General features: G+C 43.1%; 2 protein-coding genes across 11 annotated transcripts in view; one reads left to right on the top strand and one right to left on the bottom strand.

Annotated features, from left to right (window-relative positions):
• Positions 1-15,528, bottom strand: part of CPSF7 (cleavage and polyadenylation specific factor 7) — a 35,377-nt gene extending 19,849 nt beyond the window's left edge. For 5 of the 9 annotated variants that reach the window (XM_055581114.1, XM_055581109.1, XM_055581108.1 and 2 more), the window contains exons 1-8: positions 15,427-15,528; positions 14,696-14,804; positions 8,038-8,256; positions 7,107-7,210; positions 6,562-6,734; positions 3,090-3,504; positions 2,452-2,570; positions 141-309 (exon numbers count right to left, since the gene is read on the bottom strand). In XM_055581114.1, coding sequence (XP_055437089.1) covers positions 141-309; positions 2,452-2,570; positions 3,090-3,504; positions 6,562-6,734; positions 7,107-7,210; positions 8,038-8,256; positions 14,696-14,749 — 1,253 coding nt within the window. In that variant the 5' untranslated portion in view covers positions 14,750-14,804; positions 15,427-15,528. Of the gene's footprint in view, positions 1-140; positions 310-2,451; positions 2,571-3,089; positions 3,505-6,561; positions 6,735-7,106; positions 7,211-8,037; positions 8,257-14,695; positions 14,805-15,353 lie in introns of all 9 variants that reach the window. The other 4 variants (XM_055581116.1, XM_055581117.1, XM_055581115.1 and 1 more) reach the window with 4 other exon arrangements.
• The window catches only part of SDHAF2 (succinate dehydrogenase complex assembly factor 2), a 188,821-nt gene that overhangs the window by 161,228 nt on the left and 9,914 nt on the right, over positions 1-17,679 (top strand). The window contains exon 2 of one of the 2 annotated variants that reach the window (XM_055581122.1): positions 15,647-15,699. In XM_055581122.1, the coding sequence (XP_055437097.1) occupies positions 15,664-15,699 (36 nt within the window). In that variant the 5' untranslated portion in view covers positions 15,647-15,663. Of the gene's footprint in view, positions 1-15,547; positions 15,700-17,679 lie in introns of those variants that run through there. The other variant, XM_055581121.1, reaches the window with a different exon arrangement.

The raw sequence follows: 17,679 nt of genomic DNA, 5'->3' as shown, positions 1-17,679 counted from the left end.
CTTCCCCTTAAAGGCACGAGGGCTAGGTCTGCTCTTTCAGCCAGGTCCTTGCCAGATACCTGTGTTCCTTTCCTTCCCCTGCCAACCCCTGGAAAAATGCTGCTCAGGGCTAGCTGCCGCTGGAGCAATTATCAACTCACCTGGACGAGCTCCCGCTGGCACCCACACTGTAAGACTTGGCTTCAATGCCATGAAGACAGTCCTTAAGAGAGGAGATGAGGACACGGCAACGCTCATCATTGGCGACCCGGGACTGTTTGATAACAGCAATGGCTGTGAGCAGCGTCTCAATCGCGTCACTGTAATCCCCTGACAGGGGATGGATGGGAAAGGCCAAGGATAAGCAGAGGGAGTAAACTAACTGATGAAAAGGAGAACTCAGCAGGACACACACCAAGAGTAACTAGCTGTCCCACAGAACCACAGTATAGTGGCTGAGGCAGAAGCGACAAGTATAAAACTGTATGGAACCGATATTCCAATGGTCTGGAATCAGACAGATGCTCTCAGATACTGCTAATGGATGTATAAACTGGCATGTCATTGTCTGCAGGCTATTTGACAACACCCATTATAATAAACAATGTGCACACTTTTTGACCTAGCAATTCTAAAAATTTTCAACTTCTGCTCACAAGTGTATAATTTAAACAATGTTTGTTTTAGCATCATTTGTTGTATTAAAGAATCAGAAACAACTTAAAAGTTCCTTCAATAGGGTCTGACTATATAAATTAAGGAACATCAGTTCTACAGAATATTACATAGTTGTTAAAAAGCATAAGGTAATAAATCTGGATATAAACAAAGCAATCCATGTAAAGCACTTAAGCACAGTGCCAGGCACACAGTAAGGGCTCAATAAATGTTAGGTATTAGCTGATATAATATTGATCAGAATATTGTTAAAAAGCTGTGAAACAGTATTCCATATCAAAATTATATATACATGATGCTATATGCAAAAAAAAAAAAAAAACCTGAAGGACAGAAACTTCAGATGCATGGTAGTCTTACTGACAGTTCTTGTACAGAAGTCTTTCATTTATTAACACTGCACAGTTCTGTCTGAATTATTTGTAATCTATAACCAAACATGTATATGCACAGAAGTAACATATAGTTAAAACACGTTATGTTGTGTGCATCCACACACACACACAACATTTTAAATTTTGCTGCCATGAAGAACTAGCTCCTTCCTTCACCATCTGAGCAATACTCAGACTCACGGATAGTGGTTGGGGTGGGTACCTGCACACTTCCTAACTAAAGCTTTCTTGCATTGCAAGAGCCTTAAGGACAAGATAAAGCAAGGAAAGCATGAAACCAGGCTGGGGCCAGTGACAGGACCAGCAGCTTCCTCGTGCAGGGTAGTAAAGAACGAAACAGACTGTGAAGGAGCTGCAATTCTGTGGAGGCCAAGGAATGCTGGGATTTTGGCTCGACCAGGGGAGGGAATTTTTGCCTGTTTTGTATTGTAGGCAGTCAATAAATATCTGTGGTTTGAATGACTGAAATGAGAACAAAACAAAGGGAGGAGACAGAGGTTCAGTTACTGATCATCTCAACGTGAAGGAACTGGTGGAGAAGAACAATGACTGTTTTTCCTTACACTGTGTATCTGACTTGCTACAATGAGCATACCTAACTTTTTAACTTAAAGAGATTTACTCAGATGTCAATGAAGATTTCCGGTGGAAAACAGAGAGAATATATACATGCTTTCTGTCTTTACTCTGCGTTCAGATTTCATAGTAAAGAGAAATTATGGAAAATGGATGAAAATAGTTATTTCTTAGATATGACAATCTATATCTACATTCATGTGGGAAACTCACAGGAAGAAAGTGAATATGATTAGTGTTATAATGTGAAACTTGGATCAGAACCAGGAAACTCTCTATATTCTCTTCTCTTAGGAAGCAAAGATTCTGTTTCCTCAGCTCTCAAAAGCATGGCTTCTGGTTCTGCCCACTTAATACTGACAGCAGGGCAAAAGTTAGCTGTAAGGATGTATCATGCCTTAAGATGACACCCAATAGATTTGCCTCTTTCTAGGACAGGCTACATGGAGGCCGTCAGCTCTGCCTCGATCCTCAGATATAATCGGATTCCATATCAACCATCATCATCAGTTCTAAAAACTCAAGGTGTACACAGACACTAGACCCAGTGATCAACCACTGAGATCAAGATTTCCAGGAGGCAGCAAACACCACAATGAGATAGTATTAGTTATTTATATTCTACGCATTAAGTTGGCTTTCATGGGGCAAGTCTAGATACAGGCTAAATAAACAGTCTCAGTGGAGCTCCCCAAAAGCCCAAAAGCAGGTTATTATTGATTTTCAAAATGTACCAGTGCTCCAATTTTATCTTGGATTTCTTACCAATGGAAATGACAAAACTAAAAGTAAGCAGAAGGCAGCAAAGCTAAGGATGAGTTACCTGCACTGGCTCCAGATACAGCTTTGGAAATGGCACTGCTGGAAATTGCTCTGTTCCGCTTCATGATGTCTTCAAATTCTGCTTCACTCACTGTAGAGGGCGGAGGGCCCGAATCTCGGCTGCACACAGAAATACAGAGACAAGATCACTCTTGACTGCCCACACCCAGCGTTATCTTACCATCCTCTAGAGTACTACGCTATTTAATTACACTCTCCTGTATGCTGTCTGAAATGATTCTAAGCCTGTTCACATGTTTTATATGTTCATGTTCTCTAAAGACAATATATGTGGTATACTTTTATAATTTTGGCATGACCCCATAGTGCTAGACACTCGTAGCACTCATAACAGTGACTCAGAGCACTCAACTTAGTCAACCACCTGAAAAGGGGATACAAAGGACACAGTTTGGGTGAGAGGTTAAGATGCAAACAAAATACCAAATAAAAACATTCTCTAACAGGTAGTTAACTATTTCCCAGGACTCAATACTATGACAACAGAATTTCCACAAGGGAAAAAGAAAATAATAGTTCAGTGCTCACTTACTTCCTTGGGGAGAAGAAAATAAACTTAATACACTGTCTACCCTGCTATGCCTGGCTCAGATTTGAAAGGAACAAGATAGTCCTTACCTGCCATGGTGGTTATAGGGTGCTGAGGCCTTCATGTAAGTATCTGGTGGAGGCCCCACTGTGGCATTTGGTGGGGGGAAGAAGGCTGGATTGAGGTGAAGGGCAGGTGGGATGGCCCCAGGGGGGGGTACAGCCAGATGAGGAGGTAATCGAGGAGGAGGGGGCATGAGATGCTGGTAGTGGATGCCAGGAGGAGGAGGAGGGACCCCAAAGCTTGAGGAGAGAGGTGGTGGGGGTGGAATGGGGGGTGGGGGCAGACCCATCAGGGGAAGGGCTGAAGGAGGGCGATTAAAGTAGGGCAGCACACTGGGGGGCTTATCCACACGGGCAGATGAGGGCACAAGGTTCTCAGAGGGTGTGGCCCGTCCATCAGCAGAATCACTAGAATCTCGGGAGTGGGCCCGTGGAGGTATTCCTATGAAGAAGAAAGAATTACCATTACTGCCCAAGTCTTAAACATAACCATGGGACGAGTTCATCCGTCACCAAGAGTCATCTGACACCACACTAAGGAAGGTGACAGGTGGCTGAGGAAGAAGGTAAAATCACCTACTGCCTCAGAAAGATAGGAGGCAGCCTAGTTCAGACATAAACCCAGGAAGCAGTACCACCCTAAATTCTGTGTGCTAAAGACTTCTCTTTATCTAGAACTCTCAGTGCTTCACATTTAAATTATCCTTAAATTTGTTTTCTATTTTTAAATGCAGAAGGTTCTTAATAACCCACGAGAAAAATGACAGTGTTGAAATATGTTCATTACTGTTTAGCTGGATTCAAGCAGATCAAAAATCTCATTTTCTCTGGTAGGAGTTCAGGGACTCTTTCCTTGGGCTTGTAGTAGTTAACCTTTTCTATCCTGCTATCTATTTGAAATTTTCTCTTTGCCTTGGCACTTTGGCCAGTAAATTTGGAGGAAAGGAGGGACAGGCAGGGCATGGACAACACTTCTTCCATCCAAGTACCAAAACTGGTAACTGGGATGAGGAAGAGACACGGAACAAAAAGTGGAAGACTAGAAGTTAAATGAGAGAAAGTAGGAGATAAGCCAAGAAAGTGAAGTCGCTCAGTCGTGTCCCACTCTTTGCAACCCTATGGACTGTAGCCTACCAGGCTCCTCAGTCCATGGGATTTTCCAGGCAAGAATACTGGAGGGGGTTGCCATTTCCTGCTCCAGGGGATCTTCCTGACCCAGGGATCAAACCTGGGTCTCCCACATTGTAGGCAGACGTTTTACTGTCTGAGCTACCAGGGATCATATAAGATCAGCCCATAGAATGAGCAGATGGCACACAGCTGACATCAGGGACTCCTTGCAAAAGCTTGGTACAAAATATGTCTGAAATCTGGGAAATTCCTACTATATTTCAACAGTCCAAACCCTCTACCCCACAGGGCAGCCTTCTAAGAACATGATCATGGTTCAGTGGTTATGTCATTGTGCAAAACGGACTCAAAACATGTCTGTATACTGCTGGAAACATGGCTCTGATACCGTTGAGTCACTTGGGTTAAACTTGTTCCCTTTTTCCAATTTAATAGTCTACTCTAAGCCTGGTTGATGTGAAATCCAACAGAAGAATGTGATCACATGGCCTTGGGAGTCTTGGATGTAAAAAGATGCCATTAGGAGACAAGTGTGAAGAGGAGAAAAGAAGAGTGCTCCTTAAACAAAAACTTGTTAGTAAACCCTAACTCCCGATGAAAGCATTAAGTGGAATTAATCCCTTTGGCAACCACCTTGGTTTCTCTAAAGTAGTACATCAACAGTGCCTACCACAGCATTCTCGTGCTTTTCATGTCTCACACACATGGCAACTTGCTTCTTCCCTGAGTTCTCTCAAACTGAAGAAAGAATACTAGCAAGTGTAATCCCCTGAAAGTTAGCTACCTTCCCAGCTCCTGTTCCCACATCAGCAAAGGTGGTTTTTTTTGGTAGCTATGGCTACAAGTCCCAAGAGTAGCAACCATTTTTAAGCAGACTATGTCAACCAGCTGTACTGAGTGAATTAACAGGGTCCAACTATATCAACATGACACAGTAGAAAAACAATTCAATCACCATCATCATTCCAGCAAAGAAAGGTAAAACCCAGAAGTAAACAGCCCAGTGGTGCTAGGACAATTAGGTGTTCAACATAAATGTAAAATTATACATCTTATGGAAGTCAGAAGAGGGCTGAATCATACAAAGACTCTGAAACAGAATGGACTCTGAAAATTCATGTTATCAAGGAAAAAAGTTGTGTCTTCTAACACAGAGCAATAGGAGCTCACAACACTTCCATCTAGGCTCTCAATCTAGTTATAAGAACAGAGCTATTCCTATGCAAGAGTTAAGTGACCATATTTCCACCTTCAATCAATCTATCCAAGGTCCCAATAGACTACTCAATCAACACAAGGCACTGTTTTGCGAAAAAGACTTAAGCAGTTACAGAAAGTAGGTAACAAAACTTTGCCATCACCCCCACTGTAGTAAAAGGCAAGTAATGGCAGTTGGTTGTTTCAGGCAGGGCCTTGCAGGGTAGCTGCACCTTGTGAGGTCATGATAATCCAAAGCTGGTTCCCAGGTTTCACAGGTTCAGACACTGATTTTAACAGTGGCCCAGGGGTGACTGGACCCTAGGAGATTGATTCACACTATTCAAATTCACAAGAGAATGATTCTTAAGCCAGAATGCCAATTTTTTGATTTACAATGAGAAATACAACTGCCAAGCAGACTGGAATACTCGTGTCACCTGGTCAGTGCATTCTCTTCCCAGTAGGAGACCCTTGTTGGGAAACCAAATTAGTATCAGAAGATGGCTTGGTGAGAACGGGGTCAGAATAAAGGCAGTAACGTGAGCTTAAGGCATACCATCATCAGGTTAATGTGGCATGATGCAACATCCTTTACTAATAGGAAACACTTGCCAAGCGAACTAAAATAGCAGGTAATCAAAAGGGTACCCAACCCCCCTGGTCAATGCTGGAAAAACACTGTTAAAATTTTTACTCTCCAGCATTTCTTTCGGTCGATTCCTTAAAGAGTACCTTCCAATGTATGTTTATAACAAGATTACAGCCATCTTTATGTAACCATATTTGTATTTTACTGTGGTTGTTTAGTATTTGATAGAGAAACATGTCTTACAAGTAAGTCCATTTGCTATATACTGATTTTTTAAATAGTAAACACATAATTCAGAGGTGACAGGAACTTTATACACTGTGTCCAGTTCAAATGGGGAAGTAGGCCTTAAACAGTAAAGTGACTTGCCAAAGGCCACGTGAGTTAGCAGCAGAAATGTATAACCTGAACTACCTGACTCCTGGCACATAAGTCTCATTTTTAGCTCACCCAATGCCATGCTGCCACCCATAATCACTACCACCCTCCCTCAAACTCCTCCACAATGTAGACCAAGCCTACAGCACAGAAAACAAACCCACAAAATACCCCCCCTTCATACAGATGGTCTCCACGTACCCCCTCTTGGGACTCGGACGCACTCACGTTTCCGAGCCTGTGCCTCAAACTGTGACAGGTTCTGCCGGGTGGCCGGCCTCACATCCACTTTTTCTCCATTAAGAACTTTTCCTGGCAGAAGTTCCAACAATTTGTGGACAGAGTTTTCAGAGGCTACCACCACCTCAGCATACCTTGAGGAAGAAAAATTAAAAATGTATGAGATCTACTAAACAATCAAGAGACAAACACAGAAATTCTCTTCCACTTTTGGTAAAGCAAAGGATACCCTGCTTATATTATATATACAAAACTATTAACAACAAAAAGTGTCAGCCTAAAATGTTCCCATTTATTTCAAATTAGAAACCAGCTTTCTTTGCCCTTCAATGGATGGATGTTCTCCTACCTCACAATGAGGTCCCCATTCTAAGGTGGTTTATCAAAACCAAGGCAGTAAACTGGGCCAGGGTGGGAGGGATTAAATTACAGGGCCAAAGTAACAGCACAGATCTGTTATCCCAATGGTTACAAACTAAAAGGGGCTTCTTAAATCCAGACCTCACCCTTTGGACTGGCCATTTGCTCGATTCTCTGCAAATTTCAACTCCACCACATCATAGACTCCTATAGAGCGAATAACCTGGATCAGCTGCTGGTCTGTGGTCCACTGGGGCCGGCAAGATGGAAAAGGAAGAAATGTCAAGAGGTATACCCCCTCCCCCAGAATGTCCCAAACCCTTCCCCCGAACCTAGGAGTCTAGTCATAACCACGACCCCCCAAAGGAAACCCAGAAGGCCATCAGGATGTCAATGAGAGCAGGTTTTAATACTGTCCTCACCCAGACAGAACTGCAAACCACCCACCTCTGCCCCAATCCCCGTATCTGAACTAAGAATATTAAAACCTATTTTAACTCTGACTGCCATGTGGATCATCAGTTCAAACACTGATTACTAGCAGCTTTTAGTTGGAGATCTGACAGGCCAGAGTTGATCACTGTCAACAACTTCCCCCTCAGTATATACAATTCTTAACTTGGAAAAAACCACCTCCCATCACCAGCCCCAAAACATGTCACACAATAACTTTTGCAAAACAACAATCACCACCTACCCCGAGTGTACTACAGCTATCAAGGTCTTTGCTCCCTCTCACCCATCATTATCACAGGACCATCTAATGACCACCAAGAGTTCAAGGTGTTCACTCTGAAATCTCATCCCACAGATGACCCTGGTAGACATAAAGCCCCAGGGTCAGGGGCGGTAACAAGATGGCAGAAAAAGCAACTACCCACTTAATCATTGCTTTCTTCGGCACCAGTACGTCCTCAGGATAGTTCTCTTTCAGAGATCAATCCAACCTGATCCCAGGAAAAAGAAATCCAACCCCATCAGAGCACAAAACAGTGCAACAGTGGTTTCTGAAAATGCCATCACCTCCCAGTGCTCTCCCTCCAGCCCACCCAAGCCTTTTTGGTTACCCATGCTCACCCAGGAGAAACTGCCCACATAGACAGCAGCTCGCCTATTGCGCAGGCCACTGTAGGTGTACAGAATTGCAGGCGTCTTGTTATTGGGCTTGGGAGATGGCTCCTGGCGAACAGGAGGAGGTGGCTCAGTGCTGCTGCTTCTGTCATCTGAAGGCTGTGAAGTGGCTGTCAACACGTCATCATACAGGTCAATCTGATCTGTGTTGTTGAACTCTGGGTCCTAAGAGACGAGGCGTTGGCAAAGGTGGGTTTGAAAACCTTTCATTTTGTTCATTCTGTTTTAATCGAATTTACTTACAATCCACAGTCAAATACTTTGTAAAACATACAAAAACTTCCTGTCATACTCAAAAAACTTCCCCATGTAAAACAATTTTAAAAATTATGTTTATGTAGGTGTTTCTCTTAAGACCCTATTAGGAGTCTGTAGTGTTTCTAGCTTTAATCAACCGTGAGACTCAAAATGTACATGACAATTAAACAAGCACACTAAGAATGCACAGGGCTTCCCTGGTGGCTCAGTCAGTAAAGAATCCGCCTGCAACACATGGGAGAGCTGGGTTCAATTCCTGGGTTGGGAATATCCCCTGGAGGATGGCATGGCAACCCATTCCAGTATTCTTGCCTAGAGAATCCCCAAGGACAGAAGAGCCTGTTGGACTGCAGTCCATGGGGTTGCAAAGAGTCAGACACGACAGAGAGACTAAGCACAGCACAACAAGAACGCACAGAGATACATCTGCTATTGCTATCAGGTAAACCAGCTTTCCAAGACCACATTAATACCGGTGAAATTTTCAACATCTTACACTATTTCCAAAATCAAGAGTTACACAAACTTACTACTCCACTTAATAATGCTCTAAAGCTCACAGTATATAATCCCATCTTTCTATTAACCATCAAAAAATAAATAAATAAAATAAAAAGGAAGTGAATAATTGGGGGATTTTCCTTTATACATTCTTGTGCATGATGTGCAGATCCAACACATTACCATGACATTTATATAAGAAACATTTCTGAACAATACCAGAGATATCTAATGATACACAAAAGCAGTCCAAGTTTTCTAAAACATAAAGCTCAGGAAACAGAACAAGCACCCATATCATAAGCTGTATTATACTGACCATTTAGAATATGAACATGCATTCTGGAAGATGGGTGAGATACACTTTTTGTCTGTGTTATATATTACTGTTATAGACTGAATGTGCCCACCCTCCGCCCCGCAACACACCTCCTTGAAGGGTTTCCCAGGTGGCACAGTGGTAAAGAATCTACCTGCCAATGCAGAAGACACAGACAGGTTCAATCCCTGGGTCGGGAAGATCCCCTGGAGGATGGCATGGCAACCGACTCCAGTATTCTTGCCTAGAGAGTCCCATGAACAGAGGAGTCCATAGGGTCACAAAGAGTCAGAAATGACTGAGCACACACACCCACATTGAAACACTGTTCCCCAATGTGATGGTATTAGGAGGTAGGGCCTTTGAGAGGTAATTAAAATGAGATGAGGTCTTGAGGGTGGAGCTATGAAATCTATTAGTGCCCTTGTAAGAATTAGAGCTTGCTTGCTCTGCTCTCCGTCATGTGAGGATACAAGCTGGCAGAGGCTGCAACTGGAAGAGGCTGCTCACCAGAACACAAACCTGATCTCAGTCTTTTAGCCTCTGAACTGTGAGAAATAAATTTGTTGTTTATAAGTCAGCCCATTTTTAGTATTATAGCAGACCAAGCTAACACATATCAAAACTCCTAAAATCATAAGAACTACTATTAAGGGAACTTAATGTTTCAGAGTTTTCAATGTTATTATCTTAGAGAGGATCTTTTTATTTTAAGGATCAGACAAGTTGTTCCCCCCACCCCCCGCCCCCCAGGTAATAGTCTAAACGTCCAAACAGTGCTAAAGATGAAACTGCCAAAAAACAGATACAAGGAGACATTGGAGTGTTTTAGGGACACTATAGCTCATTCATGTCATTGCTGTCTTTTAAAAATGGGAATAAAGATCTATACAAAGGGAATAAAAAAAGAACCTTATTTGGCAACTTGCTTAGTTCCTTGAAGGTGAATCATTTCCCCTAATGCACCTCAGGTGCAGAAGCTGCAGTAACTTTCTCCCTTCAAACCCATCACAAGAATTCCTGATTCTGGAGTGCAACTAGAGGACTCACTACAAAATACATTCTTAGACCTACATACCATCAGAAATTTTTGGAAACAATCTTACAGTTTCTCAGTTTATCTGAAGTAAAAGGGAAGAACATCCACAGCAAGATAATGTAAATAACTTCAAATGTTACAAATACTGTAAGAAGCCCAAAGGAGAAGAGCTTGAACCTTGTAAAAATCTCAGAAAGAGAAGAGCCTGAAAAAGAATCAGGGAGGTAAATAAACACAAGAAGACTATCTTAGGTAGTCAAATCTATAAATAAGGACCTTGCATAAAAAAAGATGAGTATGATGGGGAGCTGCTAACACTGGAGAGTACAGGGTGGATAATGAATTTAAAAGGTTAAGAAAGTCACAGCTAGTAACTCAATATTTTGTGTGTAAAATATTTGACAGTCTAAGTCTGAAACAATCCTAACTCCAGACAAATCATTTATTTATTCATGCACTACATATGATTTGCTCTTATGGTTCAAGGTGTAGAAAAGACCTAGAAACCACTTGATCCTCTTCAATCCTCTAACCCTAAAACAACACTACTTCAAACCAGGATAACTTTTTTTTTTATAATTAATCAAGGATTGTGAAATGGAACTTAAATAAGGAAACTCACAATCTTGTATGGTCAGTGGAACCAAACTGGCATTCTTTCCATGATCTGTGATTCAGAGATGCATGTTGAAACGTTTTAATACAAAGACTATTGCTGATAACTGAGTAGTGAACATGCAGACATGGGCAGCTCAGAGATCAAAGGCATCACCAGGAAATTTCCCATACCGTAAGCCTCAGTGAACAATCTACTCTTTCAGGGTTCCTTAGAGAATATGACAGTCCCAATCCCAGAAGACTCTGGTGTATGGATTATTTTACCACTTTAAGAAATACAAAAGGATTCAAGGAATGCAAAATTGTCACAAGATTCAAATGGTCTCTCTGGGCCACAAAACCTCAGTTCGAAGAATTTTGTAGGAACTGTTCTGATGCATAAGGCAGACCTATTGAGGATTCTGTTGAAGATTTTGTTGAAGAAATAATGTTATCAAGTTGTATTTGCATCTAAATCTCCTAGCAACATCAAGGGGCTAAGACAGGAAAAGAGGACCTGAGGTTTTTCTGATTACCAAATGAGCTGATGATTTATGCAGCTTAAGTAAAATCTAATTCTACAAATTAAGTGAAAAATACAGTATTTTACAGGCACTGATGTTAAGGATTTCATTTCAAGATTAGAAAAGATGTATTTAATACTAAATTAATACCAGAGAGAAGTTTGCATTTTATAGCAGAGGAATAGCTGTGATTGTCTTAGGAAGCTTCTTGGTTTACAAAAGAGAACTTGCATGATTTTGAATTTAAATAAGAACTTCCCCACCTGAATGTTCAATGTTCCTACTTGCCAGCCCTTTCCTGATATCTAAAGCGTTAGTCACTCAGTCGTGTCCGACTCTTTTGTGACACCATGAACTCCAGCCAATCAGGCTCCTCTGTGCATGGAATTCTCCAGGCAAGAATACTGGAATGGGTTTCCATTCCCTTCTCCAGGGGATCTTCTGACCCAGGGATCGAACCCAGGCCTCCTGCATTGCATGCAGATTCTTTACTGTTTGAGTCACCAGGGAAGACACAGTAATAAAGCTTTTTCTTAAAGCAAACCTATGTGACTTAATTTTCTTATAACTGTAACCAAAGCTCAATGCTCTTGGCTTTGTGATTACTATTTCCACAATTCTCACTTCACTCTCCTTCCCTATCACGGTCCGTTGCTGTTGACCACCAGGAATGGAACCTCTTGAGCACACAAATCCATCTTCCCCCTTTTATCTCACTAGTTCTAATACGATGCCTAGCAAACAGAAGTAGCTCAGTAACTATTTGCTGAGGAAACTGAGCATACTGTGCAAAGCGCCCGTCTCAGCACAAGAAACAAGAGTGACCAAACACTCAGCAGGGATGGCAGCTTTCAGTCACTTTCCGAGTTGCTCTCCTCAGCCTGAGAGAGACCCTAAGAACTCCGAGGTTCCCTCTGTAACAGGAGTGAAGCAGCTCTGCAAAAGACAATTTTGCAGCACACACTCTAACATATCTGGAGTCGGCACCACAGGGTTCCACCTAGGAACAGTGCTTATTTCCCCTGGGGAGCAAAGTACACATGACAAGGTTCTTGTGCAGGGGTAAGTTGGGGTGAATTAGTAACATTCCTATAACATTCTAAAACACAATCTGTGCTGTTGGCCTTCAATCTAAGCTTATGTCTAAGAAACCCAGTCAAACAGAGCTTTTACCACTTCTCCTGCAGCTTCCAAATTCTACTAAAACCAGCTTTGCTAAAATTAACTCATTTTGGGAGGGAAAAGCACCCTTTCCTGACTTTCCCCAGGACATAAAACATTTAAAATCTATACTTTCTTCAACATAACCAAGTACCAAATTGTCGTTTCAGTACAAACATCTACTTGATTTCACACACAAAAAAGTCCTGTTTAACTGAGGAGACCAGAGATCAAATTGTTGAGACCAACAACTCAGTGGATGAGACCTGTCTTGTCTATGACTAAAAAGCTATACTGCTTAAGAAATTATGAAATCTCACTTCTCAGACCACATGTGGCTAGACCTGTGGTCTAGGACCCTGTTCTACCCATTTCCCAGAGTGAATCATCAGCAGTATTGTCATCAACCCACAGATAAAGAAATTAAGGGGAAACGATGTTTCTAAAACTAGTAATAGAAAAGAATTAAAGGAGACTTTTTTCTTGCTATCTTATATTTAGAAGAATAACATAAAAAGTAGTACGAGTCTTGATTCAAAGTATATGAAAAATCCAGGAAAGTAAATGGTAATTAAATATACTAAGTCTTTCTTTTTATCCATAAATAATTGACTTATTTGAAATTTAAAGAAAGATTTTCATGTATTTTAAGTTAATCAGCAGCCACATGTAGACAATGCAGTTTGCCTGAGAAGACATGGGGAAACGATCAACTTTTGCCAAGTGAAAGAAACGGCACATAATGGCATATATAAAGCTTGTCTGCTGCTTCGTATCAGTCAGGGTCCATACTGTATAGCGCATGGAACTCTGCTCAATGTTTTATGGCAGCCTAAATATGAGTGAAGTTTGGCAGAGAACAGATACATGTGTGGCTGAGTCCCTTCCCTATGACAACATTGTTAATAGCCCAGTACAAAATAAAAAGTTTGAAAAAAAAGTCAGGGTCCAATCAGAGCACTTTCCTTCTCTGCTGCTGCTGCTGCTAAGTCACTGCAGTTGTGTCTGACTCTGTGCGACCCCACAGGCAGCAGCCCGCCAGGCTCCCCCGTCCCTGGGATCCTCCAGGCAAGAACACTGGAGGGGGTTGCCAGTTCCTTCTCCAATGCATGAAAGTGAAAAGTGAAAGTGAAGTCACTCAGTCGTGTCTGACTCTTAGCGACCCCATGGACTGCAGTCTACCAGTACCAGGCTCCTCCATCCATTGGATTTTCCGGGCAAGAGTACTGGCAAGAGTACTGGAGTGGGTTGTCATTGCCTTCTCCGCTTTCCTTCTCTAGCCTGATTTTGTTTTTTAAATCCTCTTTATAGGTCCTTACATATAGCCATTGAAAGCTGAAAATGGGAAAAACCAGTTTACTCAAGAGAATAGTGCTGAAAATAATCCAGGCAGGATATTAAGTTTTAAATACAGACTTTGGAACATTCTTGAGATCTTTTCTGAACTAACCTGTACATGAGATGATTGTTTCAAGGGAGATCACTGTATAATTTTCTTGACATATCATAAAGAGATCAACAAACTGAACTCAAGAGTATGTGAGTGGGTCTCTATCTGCTTCTGAACTGGTTTGTCCAACACCTTTACCTCCTCCCACCAATTACATCATCAATAAAGTTTATTACTAAAAAACTAACATTAAAAAGCCTATGGACTCCTCAAGACCAGAGTCAAGCTACTTCTGAAAGAAGGCAGGCTGAAAACAACTGGAAAACAACTGACATTAAAAGTTAAAGTTATCTTTCATACTTGCACTGCCTTAGAGAGGGAAGGGGTACTACATTTCTCCAGCAGCCATTTGAGAGACTCTCAAAGGAACACGTATCAACATTGCCTTCGTAGATGCTACAGAACACCTAATTCTGATTTTTAAATGTGGCCAGTCTTCCAGGAGACTGACGTTCAACTCTGGCTTCCTGGAGGAGCAAGTTCCACAGGTTGATACACCACTCTATTAAACCTAATTTTTATTTGCTCTTAAATCAAAGGTTTTAAAATTAAGCCTGCAGGCTTTAGTTGACAAAAAACGGAATAGGCATATGTCTTGAAAGTCTGTGCTAGAGGGAAGATTTTAGATTTGACAGACGTGTGTTCAGGCCGAGCAAATGTTCAACCACTGACAGAGCTTGGGACCCCTGCAAGTTTGCTGCAAGAGATTCCTCGGCTGATACAGGAAAATCCCACTGTTCCCGAGGACTCCTCACCTGATTGAATTCTTCATCAGCGTATATATCAATCAAGTCAACTCCTTCTGACATGGCTTCGGAAGGAAGATCACGCGCCCGGAGAACGGACAAGGCAAGAAAGATGCCACTGCGGTATCCAGAAAGAAGCAAGAGTTACAAAGTATAAGGGTCCCGGGCTGGAAGGAGAGCACTGGTTGCCAACCTCCCGTCTCCAGAGACGCAGCATCCCGGCAGTCCGAGCTCGGCCCCACCCGCTCCGCCCCGCCCCCGGCCTCGCGCCGCCCCTCGCTCTCCCAGGCCACCGGGGCTCGCGGGGCTCGCTGCCCATCACCCTCGGGCCCGACCGGAGCTGCGCCGCAGCTGCCCGTGGCGCGACGAGAAAGTCCAGGCCTCTCCTCCTACGGGCCCTCGGATGGCGCTGCGAAGAACGACCGCGGCGAAGCCCGCAGGCCCAGCCCGCCGCACCTGCCGAGGCCCCAAGCAGCCCGGGCTAGGAGTCCCTGCGGCTCCCGGAGCTCCAGCTACCTCCGCTCCCCACCCAGGCCTTAGTCCTCGCCCCCGGCTAGGCCCGCCCCGCTCCCTCCCCACAGACCCGGCCCGACGCCCTCGGCCCCCTCCCTCAAAGGCCCGCGCCTCCCGCCGCCCGCCAACTCCGGTTGTCCCAAACTCAACCGACCCCCTCCCCGCCTCAGCGCCGTCCCCGAGCCCTCTTCCGGCCCAGCCGGCCCCCGGCCGCGCGCCCCCGTTACCGGGAATATGGCGGCGGCGGCGGCGAGTCCGGACTAGGCCCGAAGCGCGCGAACCGCTCTCGGCCTCAGGTCCCGCCCCCCCCCCCCCCCGCCACCGGCGTCACACGCACAGCCACTTCCGCCATACGCGAGGACGCATCTTCCGGCTCAAATCTTCGGCGCCGCTGTCTGAGGCCCTGGTGTTCGAAAGTATCCGGAAGTGGCCGGGCTATAGGCCTTTGATGCGGGTCGGGAAAAATGGCGGTGGTCGCTGTCTTCCCGGCTCTTGCGCGGGTGAGGAGAATGGGGTGGTTCTAGACTCCTGGACAGGCCAGAGTGGGAACTGTGTCTCGTTTTCCTCTGAAGTTGTGGAGACCGAGAGAAGCATCTGTCTGTCTTATATAGCCCAGGCAAGGGCAGCCCCAAGGAGAGGTTGATCTTGCAACGTAGGAGATTCAGGTTACATCCACCTTGGCCTGAGCCCGCTGTGTGCTTGTCTCGCAATATCGTTGAACCATCAGTCTTCGTGAGAGACCCAATTCAGATTTCACCTGTTTGCAGGTGGAACTGGCCGGACAGCTTCTGGGCGCCTTTTGTCTCTGTTCTTAAGCCTCTCTGTTCTTTTTAAATCTTGTCTAGTGTCTGTCGTGATTTCACATGGTTTCATAAGATCTTTTTTCGTTTTGAATATAGGCTGTTAACACTGTAAAATTTTCTCTTAATACTGCTCTTTGCCAATTTCATGATTTTGTGATGTGTTTTTGTCTCCAGATATTTTCTGATTCCCTTTTGATTTCTCCTTTGACCCAGTTCAAGAGTGAGGGTGTTGTCCACTTTTCACTTATTTGTGAATTTTCCAGTTTTCTTTGTGCTCTTGATTTCTAGTTTTATTCTGTTGTGGTCAGAAAAGATGCCTTGTATGATTTCGATCTTTTTTGTTAAAACTCGTTTTGTAACCTAACATGCTCTCTGTCCTGGAGAATATTCTTAGAGTGCTTGAAAATAATGTGTAGTCTGCTCCTGTTGGGTGGAATGTTCTGTGTATGTATATTTGGCCCATTTGGCTTACAGTGTTGTTCCTGTCCTCTACTTCCTTACTGATCTTCTCTCTGGGTGTTCTATGCATATTGAAAGTGGCTTTTGAAATCCCCAACTATTGTGTTGCAATTTCTCCGTTCAGATCTGTCAATATTTGCTTCATATATTTGGGTGTTCAGATGTTGGTTGTATGTATAATTGTTGTACCCTTTTGGTGAGTTGACCCTTTCATCATTATTTCATGGCCTTTTAAAATCTCTTTTGATACTTTTGACTTAGTTTATTTTGTCTAATGAAAGTAGGGCCATCTGTGCTCTCTTTTGGTTTCTATTTGCAGTGGAATGTGTTTCACACTTTCACTTTCAGCCTGCATCTAAAATGAGTTTCTTGTAAGGCATATAGTTGGACTTTGTGGGTTTTTAAAAATCCCTTCAGTCTCTGCATATCTTTTGATTGGGGAGTTTAATCTGTTTACATTTAAAATATTACTGATAGAGAAGGACTTAGAATTGCCATTCTGTTCATTGTTTTCTGTTTTGTAGCTTTGTGTCCTTTTCCTCTCTTGCTGTCATCTTTTGTGTTTTATTGATATTTTTCTATAAACATGCTTTGATTCCTTTCTCATTTTCTATTGTGTATAAATGTTTCCTTTGTGGTTACCACAGGGCTTGCATTAAGCATTTTATAATGTATTTTAGGCTGATAATAGCTTCAGTCTTATCCGAAAACTTCTCTTTTATTACTCCCACCTTATGTTACTGATATTACAATGACATATTTTATTCTGTATCCACTAGTATATTTTATAGCTTTTTTAAAATGTCTTTAACTTTCAAGTCAGAATTAAACGTGATTTACCTACCATCATTCCAGTGTTATAGTAGCCTGTGTTTGTCATAATTTACTTTTACCAGTGAGCTTTATGCTTTCATATGCTTTTGTGTTATTATCTACTGTCCTTTGGTTCCTTTTTGTTTGTTCAGTCGCTCAGTGTCCATCTCTCTGCGACCACATGGACTGCAGCAAGCCAGGCTTCCCTGTTCATCACCAGCTCCCGGAGCTTGCTCAAACTCATGTCCATTGACTCGGTGATGCCATTCAACCATCTTATCCTCTGCTGCCCCTTCTCCTCCTGCCTTCAAACTTTCCCAGCATCAGGGTCTTCTCTAGTAAGTCAGTTCTTCACATCAGGTGAGCTTCAGCTTCAGCATCAGTCCTTCCATGAATGTTCAGGAT

This window comes from Bubalus kerabau, chromosome 5 (assembly GCF_029407905.1).
Source record: "Bubalus kerabau isolate K-KA32 ecotype Philippines breed swamp buffalo chromosome 5, PCC_UOA_SB_1v2, whole genome shotgun sequence".
Classification (NCBI taxonomy): domain Eukaryota; kingdom Metazoa; phylum Chordata; class Mammalia; order Artiodactyla; family Bovidae; genus Bubalus; species Bubalus kerabau.
The sequence above is the reverse complement of the archived record's forward strand: the minus strand, read 5'-3'. Positions and strand labels throughout refer to the sequence as shown.